Source organism: Myotis nattereri (genome assembly GCF_964212035.1).
Source record: "Myotis nattereri genome assembly, chromosome: 4".
NCBI lineage: Eukaryota > Metazoa > Chordata > Mammalia > Chiroptera > Vespertilionidae > Myotis > Myotis nattereri.
The window spans coordinates 50,451,212-50,474,105 of NC_138079.1; the positions used below are offsets into that span (position 1 = coordinate 50,451,212).

At 37.1% G+C, this 22,894-nt stretch overlaps 1 protein-coding gene and 2 pseudogenes across 7 annotated transcripts in view; 2 read left to right on the forward strand and 1 right to left on the reverse strand.

The window, feature by feature from the left end:
• POLR3G (RNA polymerase III subunit G) overlaps positions 1-22,894 on the forward strand; it is a 46,121-nt gene that overhangs the window by 15,157 nt on the left and 8,070 nt on the right. For 4 of the 5 annotated variants that reach the window (XR_013995888.1, XM_081089123.1, XM_081089124.1 and 1 more), the window contains 4 exons: positions 5,420-5,476; positions 6,897-6,947; positions 13,065-13,144; positions 17,783-17,929. Coding sequence is in view for 4 of the 5 variants with exons in the window: in XM_081089123.1 (XP_080945249.1) it covers positions 5,420-5,476; positions 6,897-6,947; positions 13,065-13,144; positions 17,783-17,929 (335 nt within the window). In the remaining variant the exon portion in view is untranslated. Of the gene's footprint in view, positions 1-5,419; positions 5,477-6,896; positions 6,948-13,064; positions 13,145-17,782; positions 17,930-18,551; positions 18,670-22,894 lie in introns of those variants that run through there. The other variant, XM_081089125.1, reaches the window with a different exon arrangement.
• On the forward strand, positions 7,438-9,537 carry LOC308518064 (V-type proton ATPase subunit D-like; annotated as a pseudogene). The gene is made up of 2 exons: positions 7,438-7,533; positions 7,632-9,537. The product of its transcript is annotated as a V-type proton ATPase subunit D-like (transcript).
• Positions 15,785-16,174, reverse strand: LOC308517766 (small ribosomal subunit protein uS8-like; annotated as a pseudogene). The gene has a single exon. The product of its transcript is annotated as a small ribosomal subunit protein uS8-like (transcript).

Here is a 22,894-nt window from a genome sequence, read left to right on the forward strand (position 1 = left end):
CCAATCAATGATTCTCTCCTATCATTGATGTTTCTATCTCTTCCTCTCTCTTCCTCTCTGAAATCAATAAAAATATATATATTTTTAAAATTAGTCTTTTCTCTAGACTGCAAAACAAATTTATTTAAGTAAATGTGCTTGGTATTAAAGCACATGTCTAATTTAAAAGTGTGTCATGTCATTAAAGTATTCATGCAAGTCTTTTAGACAGGCACATGAAGAACATAATTTCGTTGCTGGTTTCTGGGAGTGGTTGGTTTGTACCTGGATAAAGATGCTCTTGATTTTTTTTTTTTTTTAAGAGACTCTTTATCTTTGATAACTGCACAATAAAATATCTAAAAATACAGGAATCTTTTGCTTCTGTTTTTTTATTCAGGAGAAAATTTGTATAGGATTTTCTAAACTAATAAAGTACATTCTCCTTGAAATCTTCATATTTAACTCTCTTTCCTGATGTAATCTGTTTTTTAAAAAATTATGATTGAAAGTAATGGTTTTTAAAATATAAGCATACATATGTTTATATAGGTTATTATGGTATTATATATATATATGTATGTACACACACACACACACGTTTATATACTATACACACCATGAATGAAAAAGAATTGGCCAGACTGAATGGAAATAAACTGTGAGAGGGAGATACGTTCTACATAATGTTACATCACTGTACCTTTACCAGCCTTCTGCCATCATTTGCCACCTACGTGCTTTAGGAAAGAGATACTTATGGACTAATGTAAAAAACTAAATTACTAGAGACTAGAACAAACAAATAGGGCAGGATATCACAAGAATTCCTGATAATCAAGTCGCTGGTGGCTTGGGGCACTGAGATTTGTCACAAAGAACTGGGGCACAGAATAAACATTTAATGTTGTGATGTCTTCAAGGCTTGTTTACGTTTTCAGGGAGAATTTTAGAAGTGATTGGTATTTTCTTTACAATGAAGTTTATTATTTTTATAATAAAGGAAAAACACCAATGAATTTTATTGAATTTTAGGGATCCTTTGGTCCAGTGGTTCCCAGCTCAGGTTCCTGAGCCATGGGATTTTTTTGTAGAAATAAGAGTGACAGAGGAGATGGTTCTGTAAGCCATTTCAGAACTTAAAGCCCAGTGGAAATTATGAATTTACCTGTGATATGGCCATAATGTCTTGTACTGAAAACATGGAATTTGTTTTATTAACTCTTGATATATATACCATTAGGATCCATGTAACCCTATTTTAATTTTTGAGTTTCTTTTTGAGCAGTTCTTACTATATGTAATGATTGGTATTCGTAACTTTTATTTTTTTCATAGAGATCTTCAAAAGGACAAGACAGTTAAAAATTTTTCAAAAAAACACCTTTTTAAAAATGTTATTTAAAACATTTATTGATTCATTAATAATATAATCAATACTATTAATTCATTAATATTGCATTTACAACCAACAACACTATAACTCATGCCTGAAGGAAGACATTTAATGCATGCATTTTCTTTGTAAGGCACATTACAGCCCCTGTTGACTATTATTTACTCTCTGTTTTTAAGAGTTTGGCTTCTTTAAATTTCATACATAAGTGATACCATACAGTATTGGTCTTTTTCTGTCTGACTTATCTCACTTGGCACAGTGTCCTCAAGGTCTGTTCATCCGTTCCTTCTTTCTTTTGGCTGAATTGTATATACGCCACATTGTCTTTAGCCATTTGTCTATTAATGGATACTTAAGTTGAAAAACATCTCATTTTTTATTAGCGTTACCATATCAGTTCATTTGACATTTTTATTAATCTAAAATACATTTGGGAATCTTAGTGATCTTATTTGTCCTGCCTTAAAACATTTTGGTGTTTCATCATTGTAGATATTATTTCATTCATTACTCCGCACTATGCTGAAAAAAAAAGACTAAAATATTAAAAAAAATAGAAGAATGATAAAATTACATAGAAGGATTATGCAATATTGGAATAAATCATCAATCACTATTACATCACCCTTCAGTTTTCCTATTGTATTGCCTAAAGTATTACATTAATTTTTTTTTTTATATATTTTATTGATTTTTTACAGAGAGGAAGGGAGAGAGATAGAGAGTCAGAAACATCGATGAGAGAGAAACATCGACCAGCTGCCTCCTGCACAGCCCCCACTGGGGATATGCCCGCAACCCAGGTACATGCCCCTGACCGGAATCGAACCCGGGACCCCTCAGTCCGCAGGCCGACGTTCTATCCACTGAGCCAAACCGGTCTCGGCAATTTTTAAGAAGATATAAAAGAAGTATGGAGAGACTCTTGCCTTTGTAGTTCTGTTTTTGTTTTTGCTTTTATAGAATACAACTGAGAATTTAAATTTTTTCTGCTCATAATGGCAAAGAGAAGAAAATTGACAGGAAGGTGTCTCCCAATTACTAGACAAATCAGAAGATGAATGCAAAGAGACAGAAATAGCAGCTCTCTGGTTACTAATGGTGAAATTGATTATATAAACAAAACTTCAGACTGTCTTCATTTGATAATATCCTAAGTGAATTTTCTCAAGCTCAAGAATCAATGAATAAACAACATTTTTAAGGATAAAAAGGAAATATGGTATTCTCATGTAGTTAATCTTTGAAAAGCATGTATTTACATATTTTTTGTGAAAAGAATTTGGAACATCCTGTTTGCTAAAATGACATGTGACCATATATATATTTTTTATGATATTAATATACCAAATTTATTTGATGTAGTTTGTAACTGGACAAATGCTGAAGGCAAAGACAAAGATGATTGAAAATAAATAGATTATGTAGAAATTAAACGATTTAGTAGTTTGTTTATGTTAATTGGTGATTATAAATTTAATAATGAAAATGTCTTTTTAATTATAGACCAAAGAAGATAGCTGGCTCATCCTCTCTTCAACAAAAATGTGAGCCATCAAAGTTTTTTAAAGTGCTATATTTTGATGGTGCAAGTATAAGAAGAATTGGAAGTAATGATAAGCTAGAACCTTATTAGACATGCGTTTGTAATTTGAATCATTTAGATAGTGCAAGTGTAAGAAGAATCAGAAGTAATGAGTTAGTACTTACTAAAGATGCATTTCAAGTCTGGAATCAGAATAGTTTTTATGAAACACATTTATTCAGGGTTTGGTTTGTGCATGACAAACACAGAATAGACAACTGATGCACAGTTAGCTGCACTCAAAGAACATTGCCATTTTAAGTAAATATACCTTCAAAACCGAAAAATAATGAAATACAGATTTGAGTTTACTAAATTTCTTATTAAAATTTTTGATAATTTTTATTCTTTTTAAATAACAGCTTTATTGAGATAAAATTCACTTTTTAAAGTATACAGTTCAGTGGCTTTTAGTGTAGTCACAGAATTGTGCAACCATACTACTAATTTTTATAAGCTTTTTATCACTCAGAAAATAAACCCTATAATCATTCTCCATCCAACCCATGCCATCCACTAATCTGCTTTGTCTCTAGTGACTTGTCTGTTCTAGATATTTCATATAAATGAAATGATATGTTTCCTTTTGTGACTGGCTTCTTTCACTTAGCATGTTTTTAGGGTTTGTCCATGGAATAGAATGTATCAGTGCTTCATTTTTTTTTATGGCTGAGTAATAGTCTATTTTATGTATATACCACATTTTGTTTACCATACATCAGTTGGCAAATAATGGGGTCAGCTCTACTTTGGGGCTGCTATGAGTAATGCTGCTATGAACATTCATGTATACATTCTTATGTGGACATAAGTCATTTCTATTGGGTATGTATCTTGAGTCATATGTTAACTCTATATGTAACATTTTGAGGAACTTCCAAACTGTTTTTGCAATATTTTGCACTTTTTCCCATCACCAACAATGTATGAGGTTTTCAGTTTCTCTACATCCTTGCCAGCACTTGTTATTGTCTTTTTGGTTCTAGCCATCCTACTAAGTATAAAATGGATCTAATTGTGGTATTGATTTGAATTTCCCTAATGACAAATGATGTTCAATATCTTATCATGTGCTTTTTGTCCATGTATTTTATCTTTGGTGAAATGTTATTCAAAATATTGTCCTCTTTTTATTGGGTCCCAGTACTTCCTCTTATTCTTCTGTAAATTATTTGAAAGTAATTTAAAAATATAAAAAATGGTTCATTGAAAGAAGGTAATAACTGTTTTTCTTAGTATACTGTGGGTTAAATTTTTTTTCAAAATATGGAATCTGTTTTGTAGAAATTATAAAATGCAAATGCCGGAAATCTCTCATTTGTGCCGACTTCTCTTTATAGATGTAAAACTTGAGAGCAAGATTGATGTCAAACAGTTAAATACCTAGAAAAGCCTGGTCTCTTGGCCTCTGATCTGCCTTAGTTATTTTTAGTTATCTTTGTCTAACACCATGGTCTTAGTATTATTTGGAAGCATTTTCTTAACATAGAAAAAAATCATTACATATTTGGGCCTTGATTTTGTGGCAAAGTGGACAAAGCAGAAGCAAGAGACACAGTTGTGACTCACCCATTTTTGGCAAACTCAGAAGATCCCTGCAGAGTTCTCAGTAGTTGGCATGAAGGCTTTCAGCTTGCTCATTCATGGCCCCATCGAGTCCAACCTTGCCTACTCCTACCCTTTTCCTCACTCTCCTCCCCAGTGGGTTGTGAAAAGTGGCTAATTGAGAAGCCTAACTGAATGTGTTGGAAGTGAGCAAACAGCCCTCCATCCCCACTGAGGTACTTAATACATCCCAGTTACACAAGGTTTACAGACTAGGACAGTGATGGCAAACCTATGACAGGCGTGTCAGAGGTGACACGCGAACTCATTTTTTTGGTTGATTTTTCTTTGTTAAATGGCATTTAAATATATAAAATAAATATCAAAAATATAATTCTTTGTTTCACTATGGTTGCAAATATCAAAAAATTTCTATATGTGACACGGCACCAGAGTTAAGTTAGGGTTTTTCAAAAGGCTGACACGCCGAGCTCAAAAGGTTCGCCATCACTGGATTAGGAGCTGGAGACCAGTGTCAGCAGAAGAAAATAGAAGATGCTGAGTAGACCTCCTTGCCCTTGTATGTAAGTGGCTTCCTGACAGTGTCTTTGGCTTTTGTGACTGTCCTCAGAGATGAGTCAGGTTGTCTGATTCTAAGAACTATAATTAAAGTTTAGGTTTCTGCTCAGTTCCAGCCATTCATACGCAGCTGCTTCTTGACACTTACTTAAATACGCAACGCTCATTGAACTCTTCAATATGTGTTCAGGGATACAGTATGTACAAATGTGGGAAACCTCCCTGAATGTGAAGTAAAAGATATCTGGTGTTTTCAGTTATTTTAAAGGAATGGCTTAAATCCAGGTTTATTCTTGATTTTTCTAATGAACATTTTTTAATTTTTTTTCTAGATATTGAAAGATATAGTAAAAGATATATGAAGGTGTACAAAGAAGAGTGGATACCAGGTAATTATAAAACTGAGAATGTTAAAATAATAATTAATGGCAATTTTTCCTACACCATATTTTCGTAGGGCAAATTTTCTATTTCACCATAGTAAAATAGAGTCTGTCTCTTTTCCACAATTATTAATGTATATCTTATAAAAACTAAGATGACAAGGTTTTTATACTGTAACAAGGAAGAGTTGAAGTATTTTTGTGGAAGTTTCGAAAATACACACACACACACACACACACACTAGGATTTGGCAGACCCATTTGGGTTTTCCATTTTAATTTGCCACAATCACAGTTTTAGTCAGTAGTACCAATAGTACTCAGTTCTGTGCTCCCGAGTGATTTGCTTTTGAAGAAAGCTTTTGATAGCTTTTGAAGAAAGAACGAATCTAGTGTTAAGGGTTTTTAAGCTAAGCTCATGCATCTTCCTTTCTTTCAAGCAGACATAGACTATTTTTAGTTGTTAAGATGCCTTTTCGAAAGAACCATACTCAAGAGGGTTTTTTCCCCCCACAACATTCATAAATTTGCATTGGATATAGACAAGGTGGAAGGGGCTGGAGAGATCTCATCCAGCTCATTTATGTTGCAGATTAAAAAAAAAAAAAAAGTTGCCCTAGCCGGTTTGGCTCGGTGGATAGAGCGTCGGCCTACAACCTGAAGGGTCCCAGGTTCAATTCCTGTCAAGGGCATGTACCTTGGTTGCGGGCACATCCCCAGTAGGGGGTATGCAGGAGATAGTTGATTGATGTTTCTCTCTCATCAATGTTTCTAACTCTATCTCTCTCCCTTCCTCTCTGTAAAAAAACAATAAAATACATTAAAAAAAAAAAAAGTTGCCATTGAAATGAAGTGACCTGTCTTGGTGACTTTGGATAGTGCTACTAGAACACAAGTTAGAGGCACAAGAAGGCCCTGGAACTTAGGAGAGAGAGGAGCAAAGGTAACGTGCCTGTGAAGAAGTGGAGGGGTCAGGAAAGACACAAAGCAAGAGCACGCTTATGCTAGGCTTTTTTTTAAAGGGGATTCTATATATTGTTTTAAAAACTTTTTAATCAACAGTTTATCATGAATAACTTTTCATATCTATTCATTCCCAAAACTTTTTATGTAGAAAAATATTCTTATACACTTTGCTTATGAAAATTTCTGTCTTTAAAATCATTATTTATAAATAACTGTTAAAAGTATGTTGTAGACATTTTATAGCACTATTTCAAAGCTATTTTAATGAACACTTTTTCTTCATGGGAGAAAATACATTATTGTGATATTTTGATACCCAGGCTAAATTTGTACAATCAGATATTAAGAAATTTTATTTTCATTGCTTGAGCAACTGTTGTATTTTTGAAATAATTATGTCCAGTACCACTAATTTGTAGAAGGAACTGCAATTTTTGTATTTCTTTTTTTGGACATACAGATTGGAGAAGACTCCCAAGAGAGATGATGCCAAGGAAAAAATTCAAAAAAGGTACATTGACTAAAATAACAATCCAGGTAGGAAAAGGTTATTGCTTAAATTCTATCTAATGTGGAATGGTCAATCTGAAGCTACACTTAGTGTTCTGAATGCCTTTTCTTAAAATATATTGACATTTTGATTATTTTGCTAAAGCTCGTTTTGTTGATTTTTTGTTTTGTTTTGTTGATTTTATTAAATTATGGAATTTGATGTGATAGGAAAGACTTTTCAATTATGTAGACAATTTTATTTGCATATTTGAAAATTTGTAAATGGTTATATTGCCCGATTTTTCATTTTTTAGTTGAAACATTTGGAATTGGTAAAATTTGGGGATTGGTAGAATAGAGCTTTATGTACATAAAATACCAAAGTGAAAGTTTCCATTGTGTTGTGCTTTCATAATTCCACCGAGTAAATAATTGTTCAGTATCTACTTTTGCTGGACATTGCTAAGAGCAGTTAAATAGTGAGCGAAGTGGGAACAATCCTTGTCCTAATGGAGCTTACATTAGTAACAACATTAAAAGCAAAAACCGGGGTGCCAACAGGAAGCGGAAGTGAAGAATGCGAATCCCTGCGGTTTCCTAGCAACGCGAGGGGGCGGGGCAAATGACACAACCAGCTGACTAAGGTGGAAGAAGACTCTGGGTGGGTCTGTGGCAACCACGACTGCCTGACCGGGAACCGAAGTCGAACGATCATCGTCAGAATGTCGGCCAAGACCTAATTGAAATCTTTCCCTCGCGACTGGCGCAGACCATCATGAAGGCTCGATTAAAAGGAGCACAGACAGGTCGAAACCTCCTGAAGAAAAAATCTGATGCCCTAACTTCGATTTCGACAGATCCTAAAGAAGATCATAGAGACTAAATGTCGATGGGTGAAGTGATGAGAGAGGCTGCCTTTTCACTTGCTGAGGCCAAGTTCACAGCAGGGGACTTCAGCGCCACAGTTATCCAAAACGTGAATAAAGCCCAAGTGAAGATTCGAGCAAAGAAAGATAATGCAGCAGGTGTTATCTTGCCAATATTTGAACTTTACCATGAAGGAACTGACAGTTATGAACTGACTGGTTTAGCCAGAGGTGGGGAACAACTGGCTAAATTAAAGAGGAACTATGCCAAAGCAGTGGAGCTCCTGGTGGAACTCGCCTCACTGCAGACGTCCTTTGTTACTTTGGATGAAGCTATTAAGATAACCAACAGGCGTGTAAATGCCATTGAACATGTCATCATTCCCAGGATTGAACGCACCCTTGCTTATATCATTGCAGAGCTGGATGAGAGAGAGCGAGAAGAATTCTATAGGTTAAAGAAAATACAGGAGAAGAAAAAGATTCTCAAGGAAAAAACTGGAGGGAATTGGAGAAACGGAAGGTAGCTGGAGAGGTGACGGAGCCTGCCAATCTTGTGGCTGAAGAGAAGGATGAGGATCTTCTGTTTGAGTAATCTTGCCTGCTCTGGTTCTTCTTGCCTGCTCTCGTTCTTTCAGAAGTCCTGACGTGACATCATTTTAGTTCAGTGTGTAGGTTTGGTTCGTGTGGTTATTTTTTGGTCTGATTTCACTGGTTGTAAAACTTCCCTGGATGTCCATTTATGGGATTACTCTTGCAGAATCCTAATTTACCAACCATTGATCACAGATGAGATTTAGAGAACCTGCCTAGAAACTTTTAGAATTTATTCTGCAGAAGTGTCACCGTACACCAATTATAAATGGTTACAAGTGATCGGCTTACCAAGCATATTAGGAAATTCCCCTTAGGAACCACAGTGGTCTCAGGCCAATACAAGGAGGCCAGCTACTGTAGGAGCACCCTCCATTCCTACCCATCCACACCCCTGGCGCTGCTGTCTGACATAGCTGCAGTCATCCTGTGTTTCTGTGGTACTCCTCCAGCTCTAGGAAAGCCTTCTCTTAATTTACCTTGCATGACAGGTCTCTGTTTGTTCTCTCTGTCATGGAACAGTTGTGCCAATTTGCATGTGACTGTAGTATAAACAGTAAAATGATTAAAAACAAAAACAAAAACAAAAACCCACTGTCCTCACTGAGAAGTCAGGGAAAAGCTTTTTGAGGAGATGGAATTGGACTCTAGGTTCAAGAATGAATAGGAGTTTACTAAGATAAGGTTGGGGGAGGGATTTGGAGAAAGATCTGATTTGAGAATGAAAATCATAAGTTTAATTCAAAGATAGTATTTAAGGGTTTGGATTTGCTGTGTTTTTGTCTTTGTTTTTGTTTTGTTTTTTAGATATAAAAATAGCAAAGTTGAATATGTTGTTGGATACAGAGGGAATGGACCTCAAGGGAGGTGGTAGTCATCAGAATAGATACTATAATTGAGCCTATGAAAAAGAATGAGATTGTCTAGAGTGAAATTAAGGAACTTGGGCCAAACCCTGAGCTTGGAGGAACACCAAAATTCAATGGCTGGTAGAGGAAACTGATTCAGTAAAGAAAGGAGATGGAATGAGAAGAAAAAGGAGTTGGAGGAGAAACAAGAGAGTGGGATTACAGAGGAGTATTCAGAGGTGAAGAGTATTTTAGGAGGTGGGCAACCATGCTAAAGGACGCTAGACAATGCTGCTGAGAGGTCTATAAAGATTGGAAAATATAAATTAATTTTTGGCATGTTGATCATTGCTGACTTCAGTGAGAGCTTTTTAAAAGATCTGTAGAAGTAGAATTCAGCAGATTAGAATGGGTTAAACATTGGAATGGGAGTTTAAGAAATGGCGATAGTTAGCACAGAGGAGTCTAGAGAATTTTGCTAATAAGAATGAAGAGAGAAAAAGGGAATTGCCAGAGAGTTTAAGAACAATGGGGTTAGTAACTAAGAGAAGAAATTCCACTCATACACCCCTTTCTTTTTTCAGGCCCTGTTTATGTTTTTTAATAGACTTTTTTAAAGAGCAGTTTTAGATTCACAGCAAAAATGAGCCGAAAATACAGATTTCCCATATATTCTCTGTTCCACATGCACGCATGGCTGCATTGCCAACATCTCCCACCTTTGTTATAGTCAATGAACTACATTCACACATCGTTATCACACAAAGTTCATAATTTACCTTTGGATTCTCTCTTGGTGTTTTACATTCTATGGTTTTGGACAAATATAAATATATGACATGCATTCACCATTATACTATCAAACAGAATAGTTTTAATACCCTAAAAATCCTCTGTACTCTGCCTATTCATCCCTTCCTCCTCTTGAATCCTGGCAACTACTGTTCTTTTCACTGACTCCATAGTTTTACCTTTTCCAGAATGTCATATAGTTGGAATCACATAGTCTATAGCCTTTCATATTGGCTTTTTTCATTTAGTAATATGCAATTAAGTTTCCTCCATGACTTCTTATGGCTGATAGCTCATTTATTTATAGTGTTGAATAATCTTCCATTGTCTAGTTCAGGGATAGGGAAGCTTTTTTCTGCCAGGGGCCATTTGTATATTCAAAACATTATTTGTAGGCCATACAAAAATTATCAACTTAAAAATCAGCCTGCTATATTTGGTCAAAAATATAATTAACTCACCCCTAATATCTTGGCAGGGCCAGACCAAATGACTTTGCTGGCTGTTTACAGCCCGTCGGCCGGATGTTTCCTACCTCTGGTCTAGTTGTACAATAGTGTTTTTATCCGTTCATCTACTGAAGGGCATCCTGGTTGCTTCCAAGTTTGGGCAGTTACGAATAAAGCTTCTATAGACATCCATTTTTGTGTGGACATAAGTTTCCAACTCCTTTGAGTAAATACCAAGGAGCATGATTGCTGGATTCCCTGGTTTTAGTTGTGTAAGGAAACACTGAACTGCCTTGCAAAGTGGCTGTGCCATTTTACATTCCCAACAGCAATGAATGGGAGTTGCTGTTGCTCTGCATCCTTGCCAGCATTCAGTGTTTTCAGTGGTCTAGATGTTTACTATTATCTTGTTTTAATTTTCCTCAATAACATATGATATGGAACATCTTTTTATATGCTTTCCTTCCGTTTGTATATCTTGTTCAGCAAGATGTCTGTTAAGGTCTTTGGCCCATTTTTTAAACTGGGTTTTTGTATTCTTATTGTTGAGTCTTAAGAGTTTTTGGTATATTTTTGGATAACAATCTGTAGGAAAACACACTCCTGTGTTTTCTCCTTTACGCTCATGCTAATGCCCATCACACTGTTTCTGACACCAGACGTATGGAGGGTTTTTTTCACACCAAGCAAATCTCTGCAACATCAATGGGTGTCTTACCATTCAATTCAATTCTGACAGAAACTGGAGTTAGCACAGACCCCACAGGTTAAGGGCTCAGTCCCACGAGTCTGCTTCCCATTTCAGATGCCAATTATGAGTAGTAGGTTCCCAGGTTACCCAAACCTGTCTCTGACTTGGATACAAATCAGATGTCCCCATGACTACTCCTTGAATTTGATTTGCCAGAATAGCATATATTTGGCCAAAGATGGAAAAATAATTCGTGTTAATATTTTGAGGTTAAAACAGTCTTTTAACAAATTTTGGTAATTTAACACTTTTCCCCCATTTATACATACATGAATTAAGGCATTATATAAAGTGAGGATAATAAGTAGGAAAAGATTCTGAGTGGACTTGAGCATACAGTTTACTTACCTGACCCTGTTCTCTAGTACCCATTTAGCAGACTTATGTGTTATGAAATTTAAATAAAATGATAAAAGAACCTTAAAGAAAAAGACTTAATGGTGTGAATAAATTACATTTTTAGCTAATGTTATCTGGCATCAATATTATAATATGCTAGAGGCCCAATGCATGAAATTTGTGCACGGGTAGGGTCCCTAGGCTTGGCCGGTGATCAGGGCCCATTGGGGCCTTCTGGCTGCTGGCCAGGGCCTTCCTTCTGCACTGCCCCCTGGTGGCCAGTGCACATCTTAGCGAGCGATTGAACTCCCAGTCTCCCGGTTGAACTTCCAAGGGGACACTTTGCATGTTAACCTTTTATATATATAGATATTGAGATCTTGTTCATTTATGATACTGTATATTTATGTGCTACAGTTCAAATTAAACAGACTTTGCCCACAAGGGGACCGAGAAAGTTACCCATTATTAAATCTAACCATTACTTTTGTTCCAGCAAAACCTCACTAATATATATGTTTGGGAATTCTGAGCTTGGTGATTACCCAAGGGGCAATTTGGAATGACGCAGTAAATTATAATTCATTAGTTATGGATCATCCACCACAATCTAAAAATTTCTTCTATAGGTTAAATATTAATCTTTAACAAAATTATATCTTTCTGAGCCATATTTTCTTGTTGCCAAGTAATTTCTAGGTATTTAGCATGATTTGGGGAAAGAAATTTAATACTTTCTTATTACAGTGACAATTTTGTAGTATATTATCCTTTGGTAACTGATTGGTAGGACCTATGTGTGAAATAATTCCCTAGTCCCTGCAGTTTCAGAACAGCCTAAAATGCAATATTTTTATATGGCTTAAAACAATATCCCAAAGGCATTAACACATTTTATTTATATTGCTTTAAATTTTCAAATTCATATGATAGATATGTTCACATTTACCATTTTGATCTTCATTCCAAATATAGTGCTATGTTGCACTGAATATAACCTCTTTCTCATCTCTTTAACCATTGGCAAATGCATATTTATTCTGCACTTGTTTTTTATTTTCCAAACTTGGTAAAATTGCCCTACTTACAGTAAAATACACTAATCAGTGAACAGGAAGCCAGTGCAGATGATATATTTGTGAGAGCTTTTCACTGGTCCTGTAGTGACTCTATTGGAGATAATATTTTAGCAGTTTTTACCTGAGTGGCATTACTTGCCAGTACAGATTCTCAGTACTAGTAAAAAGATATCTAGTTCCAGTCTTAGAAAATATCCTATTAGGTGATTATCACTTATTTATCATCATGGAAAATTTGTGAGGTGTGCTGATTTTTGTTGTTTATTCTTTAAGAAAATCAATCCAGTCTGCAAATTATGTGATTGCCCGGTATGGCATACCACTATGCTAGGCAGCATGTTAGAAGGCAAAGAAATATAATATACCATAGCTGTTATTTACTAGTAAAAATGTGTTAACAGTGGTTTTACTTCAACAGGTCCCAAATCCAAAAAGGTGAACGATACTGGCAAAGACACTTCACTCACTAATACTGCAGATGTATTGAAAAAAATTGAGGTAAAGTTTCCTTCTTCTTATAAGAGTGAGCTGAAAAAATTGTCATACCGCCTTTGCCTTCTTCAGCCTTTTCACCTTTTCTGACATTTTAATAACATGTGGAATTGACAGGTCCGAGCCCAGCACACAGGTAACGGGGGAGGTTTGACATTGTTGGCTGGGAGATAAGGGACGCCATTCTCTCCTTCTCTACCACCCGCCTGTCAGCTTGCCTCGCCTTCTGTCACCTGCCTCCTTTTCCACCCTGTTCCTATTTTTCCCTTGCATTTGAATTATGCATGGGGGAAAAAACGAGTTACATACCTAAAACGTATTTCTTTTAAAAACTTTTCAGTTTTTCTCCTATTGTTGTATGTGTACTTTTTAAATATTTTCTAATGTCTCATGTTAATTGTAGAAGATTATATTGAGGGAAAACCATAACTTATGGAACTTATTTTTATATTTCAAAACCAAAAAGATGTAAAATTCAAAAGTTTAATTAACTGAAAATTCCCCCACCCATTCCGTTCCCCTCCTGTAGACAACCAATGTTACAAGTTTCTTATATATCCTTCCAGAAATATTTTATGCATAGCAAACACAATTTTTTTCTTTAATTACAAAAGATAGCATATACACTCTTGTATTTTCATTTTATCACTTAAAATATCTTCAAGATAGTTCCAGGTCAGTCTGTATAGACTAGGCTCTTTTTTTTTTTTTTTGGCTGCACTATAAGAATGAACCATAATTTTTTTAAATCAATACACTACTAATGGACATTATGTTTCATGTAGTGTTTCACTACTAGAAACAATGCTGAATTCATGTCGAGTATGTCATTTCACATGTGTAGGGTCGATTTCTAGAAGTGGATTTGTTGAGATGGTTGTTACATGTATTGTATAATATGGATTAATATTAACAGATCACTGTCCATGAAGGGCATACCAATTTATTGTATCATGCAGGTAATACCTTGCATTGATGGTGATGATGAGGATGATGATAATGATAACCACCAGCACTTTTTGAAAACTTATTATTTACCAGGCTCTTTGATGATTTACATTCATTATGTCCTTAAGACTTCATTACAATAGGCGATATTTTGTTCCTTACAGATGAGATGGGTGTTATATCCCTTCCTTACTTTAAAACTTTTACTTGCCTGGCCAAGTTGGCCAGCTACATGGTAACAGAAACTCATATTTTTGTTATTTTATTTTGACCGGTGCTAAAGCTGGAGAAAACATGGCTGAAAATAAAACCAAGAGGAATAGTGTTGGAGGAATAACATTAACTGACAGGTTTAAGTGTAGTGAACTGATCGATGGGGTTGCAGACTTACCCAACTTGTATTGATTGAACATAGATTCTGACTTTTCATAAGGCTTCCTGGAAAGAAGTTGCTAAGTTGGCATGTGCTATGAGAAGATTGATTTGGACCTCTGAATGCGGTTTCTCATCAAATCAGATTGTTTTCTTTGTCCCTGCATTGGAACACCTTTTCCAGTACAAACATTGTTAAAACTGGAGTTTCAAATCTAGAAACTCCAATGAGGAGTTTTAATAGAGCAAAATTAGCTTCTAGGTGACTCTGTTACTGTTCATTTCTTCAACAAAAGCAGTTGCAAGTTTTATTGTAATAAAACTTCTGTGGGTGGAGAGGGAGTGACGTACACTCAGATTTCATACTTAACGTGTGAATCACTAGACACCAGTAAACTAACCTTTGAGCTTCCTATTTTGCATGACACACAAAGAGAACTATAATAGGGTGGCCATTTAATATTTAAACTAGAAGAACTGTTTCCTACCTGTAAATTAATTGTTTTTAAAGTGTTTTCTCATTATATTAGTCACATTATTCTTAAAACAAATATGTAAAGTAGTAGGCTAAATAGTTAAATCTCATAGAAGAGAAAATGGAAACTGTTACATAGATGAACCAAAACTAGTAGCTTAATACAAAAAAAATGAAGTAATGAGACAATGTGTGTAGCACTTAGATCATTTTTTAAATTCCATAAATCTGCTATTTGTTAACTGATCGGGTATTTTATGGGTTTGATTTAGGTCTATGTCATAGAAGTAAAGTTGAAGCTATTTATTTAAAGGTATTTGAGCCCGGCCTGTGTTGCTCAGTGTTTGAGTGTTGTTGACCCATGAACCAGGAGATCAGAGTTTGATTCCCAGTCTGGGCACATGCCAGGTTTGCGGGTTCAATCCCCAGTAGTGGGTGTGCAGAAGGTAGCCAATCAATGATTCTCTCTCATCATTGATGTTTCTATTTCTCCCTCTCCTTTCCTCTCTCTGAAATCAATGGAAACATTTTTTTAAAAAAAAAATTAAAGGCATTTGAGGTGGCAATAATGGATATAAAGTATGGAATGAATTTTATATTTCTTTATAACTAGTTTAAATAATTTCCTTGATAATTATGAAATAATAGCTAATAGCATGATTTTTCAAATGCAGTGCATACCTTGCACATAGTTAAATACAATTCCCTTTTACCTACACAAATTTATGGTTTCATTAAAACAGAAAATAAAAAATTCATATATTAATATTAACATAGCATCATTATATATATGTGTGTGTATATATATTTTCTCCTTTGAGGTATTGTATTTGCATGTATGTATTACATCCCTAGAAAAATAATTCCAGGACTTTCCCTCCTGTATAGTTTCATCTTGCTTCTTCATGGTCCGTGATGCCCAATGAGGTTGTCAGTACAATGAAAGCAAGCTGATGGAATGGAAGCAGATTGTTCTGCCATTTTTCTAGATCTTTTGAGTTGCACATCAAATCTGGGCCTGATTACTCCACACTTGTTCAACCTGCCTGTGAGTTTTACAACATATTTCCCAGTGCTGTGGTCATCAATAATTTCAAATTTGCCAATGTGACCATGCTTCATCATCACAGTTAGAAACCAGATGACTTTGGAGCACGGCCTAATAAGAACCTGGAGTTTGCCTTCTTTTTGGCATTGTTCATAGTCCTGAGAGCATCAGCCAGGACACTCATGTACACCATTATGGTGGCATGGAAAGATGGCAGAAAGAGATGTGTACGTGTACGTGTTTGTGTGTGTGTGTGTGTGTGTGTGTGTGTTTATAGACACTTTAGAATATCTATAATTATGATTTTGTTTACTTGCAGTTTTCCAAAGGATTGCCACTTATAAAACATGCACACATTCTATTGTAATAATAAGTTACATAAGGCAAGATGGATTAGTATGAAGATAAGAGGTCTCTTTTGTTCTGTCTGAGTGGGGTGAAGTGACAGGAAAGTAGAGTTTGAATTTTGATGGGAAACTGAGTTTATCTGATGTAGTATTTTTGTTGCCTTTTATTTCCTTAAATTCAAATTTGAATAATAAAGAAATTTCTAAAAATAAATATTTACGAACCAATAAAGGAATAACTAAGTAATAGTTGGTCCAAATGTAAAATGTGTTTTTATCTCTATATCTACTCTACTAAGCAAATATCTTTTTTTTTTTTAAATATATTTTATTGATTTTTTACAGAGAGGAAGGGAGAGAGATAGAGAGTCAGAAACATCGATGAGAGAGAAACATCGAACAGCTGCCTCCTGCACACCTCCTACTGGGGATGTGCCCGCAACCCAGGTACATGTCCTTGACTGGAATCGAACCAGGGACCTTTCAGTCCGCAGGCCGACGCTCTATCCACTGAGCCAAACCGGTTTCGGCCTAAGCAAATATCTTATAATAGGATGGAGTATTTGCAAATTTATGAATTAGTGTTATGATTACTGTTTAAGATTATTCACATCTTAGCTATCCTATCACTTGTGCATATTAAGTGTAGAACATTTTAGTGATTGAATAGTGACAGTAATGAAGACAGCTCATTTTTTATCAAATAGAAGAATATTGTTGCTATTCATAAAAGAATATGGGAATTTGTTAAAGTTAAAGTTATGAGATGATAGCATAGTGATTTTAACAAAGTGGATAAGTAGAATCATCAGGCAAAGTTTTCTAACTCTCTATCTCTCTTTTGCCTCCTCTTGCAGAGTTGTTAATAAGTGCTAATGTTGACCTGAGTTGAGTTAATCTTTTTTCTAATTAAGAAGCAAAATTCCTGGAAAATGGGAAGTAAATAATGAAGAAAAGAAATAAAAAGACATAGATAATCTACAAATAGGATAACTCACCCCAAAATGACTTGATATTGTTTTAAATAATTTCACTTATAAACTAAAACATAGACATTTGGAAATAGTACCATTACATTCTCTTTTCTCCTTCTATGTTAGAAGGAAACAAAAGAACATTCTGAAAGTTCTCCATAAACGGAGTCAATTCAATATTTTTTGACTGAGGTGTGATAAAAATCACAAAAATAAAGCATTGTGTGTACAGCTGATCCCCCAGCATCACCTGGGACCCAATTATGAAGTAATGAAATAAAAGAAAACTCTAGTGTCATGATAAGATAATGAGTTCCTCCTTTCTTGGGTTAACTCACAATTTCCTATATGATGCCCAGGAGGTGTTGGTAAGGGAGAATTAGAATAAGGTGATAGGTGACAGTGTTCTCTTGAGGCTGAGCAGAGATGTCAAAGTCTATTGGGTTACCAAAAAAAGTTAATTAAGTTCATTTATAACAGGAATTGGAAAAAAGAGGTGATGGTGAAAAATCAGATGAGGAAAATGAAGAAAAAGAAGGAAGCAAGGAGAAAAGTAAGGAAGATGATGAGGAGGAGGAAGATGATGCTGCAGAACAAGAGGAATATGATGAAGAAGAGCAAGAAGAGGTAATGGTCTATTTTGTAAGGATAACAAAGTAATTAAGGTTAAGAATTATCCAATAAGGAATCAGATATATGGAATAGATGAAAATGAGCACCAAGTTGATGGGAACCAGGGACATATTTTTATCACTGGCATCATTTCCTTTCTATCAAGAGAATTTTTATAGCATTGTTGTTATAATGATGCCAAATTGAATATAGGAGTTAAAAATAAAATGATAGGCAACTTTGTAGGTGGAAGTCCACCAGTTAAGGAAATAGGTAAGATTGATTTAATTAAAATTTATTGACATAAAATTTTACTAGTAAAACAGCAGTTAAGGGCTTAGTTGTGTAGGTCTGAGGAGGAAATCCCTATACCACAAAGTGCATGTAGACACTAGGAAAACATTTATAATCCAACCTCAGGTATCTGACTGAGTCAGGAGTGAGTGTTTTGGATTTTAGATTTCCAACTTTGAGAAACATGGTATGTTTCAAAATAAGCTGGAATCATTCCAGATATTTTTGAACAGGGTAACTTTGTTGGTCATGCCTCGTTGGGACTTGTAGAGACCTCATGCAGTAACCTTAGGCTGAGAGTTTTTTCTCCTTTCCTATGATCTTTGTCTTCTCTCCATTTCAGCTTCTCACACCACACTGAGTCTTCCCCTGAAACTATTCCAACTATGAAATCTTTATTATTTGCTTTAATTATTTTACATTAAATTTCATATTCTTTTGAAATTTATATTTGTATAAAAGGAGAGATACGGATCTATTTTTACCTGTTTCCAGATAGCTAGACAGCTGGTAACCTCATTTATGAAATAACTAGAGGCCCGGTGCACAAAAATTTGTACACTCGAGGGGGAGGGGGGTGTCCTTCAGCCCGGCCTGTGCCCTCTCGCAGTCTGGGACCCCTTGGGAGATAACGACCTGCTGGCTTAGGCCTGTTCCCGGGTGGCAGAGGGCAGGCCTAATCCCTAGGTGCAGCCCCTGGTCGGGCTCAGAGCAGGGCCGATTGGGGAGTTGGGTCGCCGCCCCCTGTCATGCACAGAGCAGGGCGGATTGGGAGGTTGCAATGCCACCCTCAGTCACGCTCAGGGTAGGCCGATTGGGGGGTTGGGGCACCGCCCCCTGTCACACTCAAGGCAGGGTAGATGGGGAGGTTGCGGTGCTGCCCCCTGTCACGCACAGAGCAGGGCCAATCAGGGGGTTGGGGAGCTCCCCCCTGTCACTCACAGAGTAGGGCCAATAGGGGAATTGGGGCACCGCCCCCTGTCACACACAGAGCAGGGCTGATCAGGAGGTTGGGGCGCCGCACCCTGTCACACACAGAGCAGGGCCGATCAGGGAGTTGGGGCACTGCCACTGTCACACTCAGTGCGGGGCCGATGGGGAGGTTATGGCTCTACCCCGTCACACACAGAGCAGGGCCCGTGGGGTGGGGGGGTTGGGGCGCCGCACCCTGTCACACACAGAGCCGCAGGGTGATCAGGGGGTTTGGGCGCTGCCCCCTGTCACACTGATCCCGGTGCCGGGAGGCCTCGTGGCTCCGCTGATCCCGGTGCTGGGAGGCATATTACCCTTTTACTATATAGGATAGAGGAGGCCTGGTGCATGGTGGGGCTGGCTGGTTTGCCCTGAAGGGTGTCCTGGATCAGGGTGGGGGTCCCCACTGGGGTGCCTGGCCAGCCTGGATGAGGGGATGATGGCTGTTTGCAGCTGGTCACACATCCTTCAGGGTGGGGGTCCCCACTGGGGTGCCTGGCCAGTCTGGGTGAGGGGCTGAGGGCTGTTTTCAGGCTGGAGGGTGACTGAAGCTCCCAACTGCTCCTTTTTTTCTTTTTTTTTAATTCTGGGCCAGCTTTAGCCTGGCTCCAGCTCTGAGGCCTCAGCTGCTGAAAGCAGGTATCTGGTTTGTTTAGGTTCTATAATCGAAACTCTGTATCAACTCTCGCTCTGAGATCCCAGCTCTCTGAAAGCTGGTTTCTGGGGTTTTGTTTAGCTTCTATATTTGTTACAATGTTTCAAACTGCAGGCTCAGAGGCCGGCAGCGGCAGGCGGGGAACGTTGGAGTCCGTTGGAGTCCTCGGTCACTGAAGCAAGCAAGCCTCATGTTAGTTTCAAGCTGCCTGGCTGTCAGCCACCATCTTGGCTGGCAGTTAATTTGCATATCGCCCTGATTAGCCAATGGGAAGGGTAGCAGTCGTACGCTAATTACCATGTTTCTCTTTTATTAGGTAGGATTTGCTTTCTTCATTGATTTAAGATTCTCCTTTTTCAACTGTTAGCGTTCCACGTCTACTTAGAGATATTTCTGGACTCTATTCCATTGTTCTATTTCTGAACCATCGTTGTTCTAATGACTAAAATCTTCTAATACTTTTAGGGTGTGTTACCCTTTTTCAGGATTTTTCTGAGTATTGTTTGTTTATTCTTCCAGATAAATTTTAACTCTAAACATTTTTAAATTAAACATATCACATTTGTCTCCAGTTTTCTTTCCAGATCATTCACTTTATTTCTGAACTGACTTGATTAAAACTACCAAAGCCTCTGATCCTCTATCTCTACTTTATTGGTTCCCTGTCTTTATTTCCTTCTTTAAGGAGCCCTTGCTCATCCTTCAACTTCTTTGTTGCTATTGCTCTTATCCCTTGGTCTCCCAGAACATACTCAAGACCAAAGCAAACTTGATCAATTACATTGTCTCCCTCCTTTTCCTTCCAGATCTGCCTATTGAGCTCTTCTGAAGAATCATAAAAACTGATGCCCCTAAAAAAAACAACACTATCCCGTTTGGCTGGCTAACACATTTTCTGTTTCTCTTGTCAAGTCAGCTCTCCATTGCAAGTATTTTAGATCGTCTTTCTTCTTAATCCCTCTTCTTGACTACCTTTTCTTTCACTTTTAGCAGATATAGCATCCACCTTCATACAGACAATAAAACCGTCAAGTGAAAACTCTCTTTTATTTCATTTCCTCTGTTTTCAAACTAACTATCTTCCCTCCTCCTTCTCTTTTTTATCAACGGAAAAAGAAATGTCCTTCATCCTGTTTAGAGCTAATTGTCCTGCCCTTTATTGAGACCTTATGCCTTATGTCATTTCCCGTTCCATATTTTCAATTTCTCAGCCATGCCATGCCTCCTCCATACATTGGCTTCAGGCTTCAGCCAGTTTCCAAACATTGTTGGGTTACTTGGCACTAGAGAAGCCAAGCCAACATCCTGGAAATGGTAAGGGTCTTAGCCAGATACAGAAACTTACAGTATTTAGGAAAGACAGAGTAATGAAATATATATCTGAATAATACAAGTTACCTTTCTTGCATTATTTATATAAACCCTATATAATAAAAGGATACATGCAAATTGACCCTAAAGGCAGAACAATTGGTCGCTATAATGTGAATTGACCACCAGGGGGCAGATGCTCAATGCAGGACCTGCCCGCTGGTGGTCAGTGCGCTCCCACAGGGGCAGCTCCGCTCAGCCACAAGCCCGGCTGATGGCTGCAAGCACAGCAGCGGTGGCAGGAGCCTCTCCTGCCTCCTCCACAGCGCTAAGGATGTCTGACTGATGGCTTAGGCCCGCTCCCTAGGGAAGCGGGCCTAAGCTGGCAGGTGGACATCCCCCAAGGGGTCCCGGACTGTGAGAGGGCACAGGCTGGGCTGAGCTGAGGGACCCCCCCCCCCAGTGCATGAATTTTTGTGCACTGGGCCTCTAGTTTATATATAAAATTCCACCATGGAGATACTAAATAAGATGGTATCCAGGAGACTTTCTTTTGGGAATAGTCCCTATTTCTTACTGTCCTAATTCCTACTGTAGACAGTAGAGATGTGGACATTAATTTTTTATTGTGGTTGATTTCAATCATGTGCAAAAATCTAGTGACTTAAAATAACAGCCCAGCTTTAACAATGATCACTGTATTGCTGATCTTTCAGTCATTCACCCACCAAGTTCGTTCCTGTCCCCCCCACTTCAAAACTCATGTGCCTTGGATTATTATAAAGCAAATCCTAGGCATTGTATCATTTTATCCATAAATATTTCAGTATGTACTCAAAAATAGGAACTCTTTAACAATGTTATAGTATCAGTGTTATTCCTAACTCATGAAATATAATTTCTTAATATCAAATATTAAGCCATTGTTCAAATTTCTTAGATTGTCTCAAAAAATTGTTCCAATCAAAATCCAAATACTGTCCACACATTGCAGTTGGTTAGTAATTTTCTTAAATTTCTTTTAATCTTTACATTTAAAAGTGCTGTATAATATAGTCATGCATTACTTTTATATTCAGAAATAAAATATTATTTTTTTATTGTTCACAGTATTATAGATGTCTCCCATTTTCTCGCTTTTTGCCTCCCTCCACCCAACCCCGCCCCACCCCAGGCCTTCCCCATGCTATTGTCTGTTTCCATGGATTATGCATATATGCATATATGTTTTTTGGTTAATCTCTTCCCATCCCCTCATACACTCCCAACCACCACTGAGATCTGTTATTCTGTTCCATGCATCCATACCTCTGGAACTATTTTGTTCCTTAGTTTATTTTGTTCATTAGATTCCACATATAAGTGAGACCATGTTCTATTTGTGTTTTTCTAACTAGCTTATCATAATCATCTCCAGGTCCATTCATGCTGTCTCAAAAGATAAGGGCTCCTTCTTTTTTTACAGCTGCATAGTATTTCATTGTGTAAATCTAACACTTTTTTTTTTATCCACTCATTTACTGATAGGCACTTGACTGTTTCCAAATCTGAGCTATTGTAAATAATGCTGCTATGAACATAGGTTCATATATTCTTTCTGATTGGTTTCAGGATTCTTAGGATATATTCCCAGAAGTGGGATTGTTGGGTCAAATGGCAGTTCCATTTTTAATTTTTTGAGGAACTGCCATACTGTATTCCATAGTGGCTGTACCAGTCTGCATTCCCAACAGCAGTGTCCTAGAGTT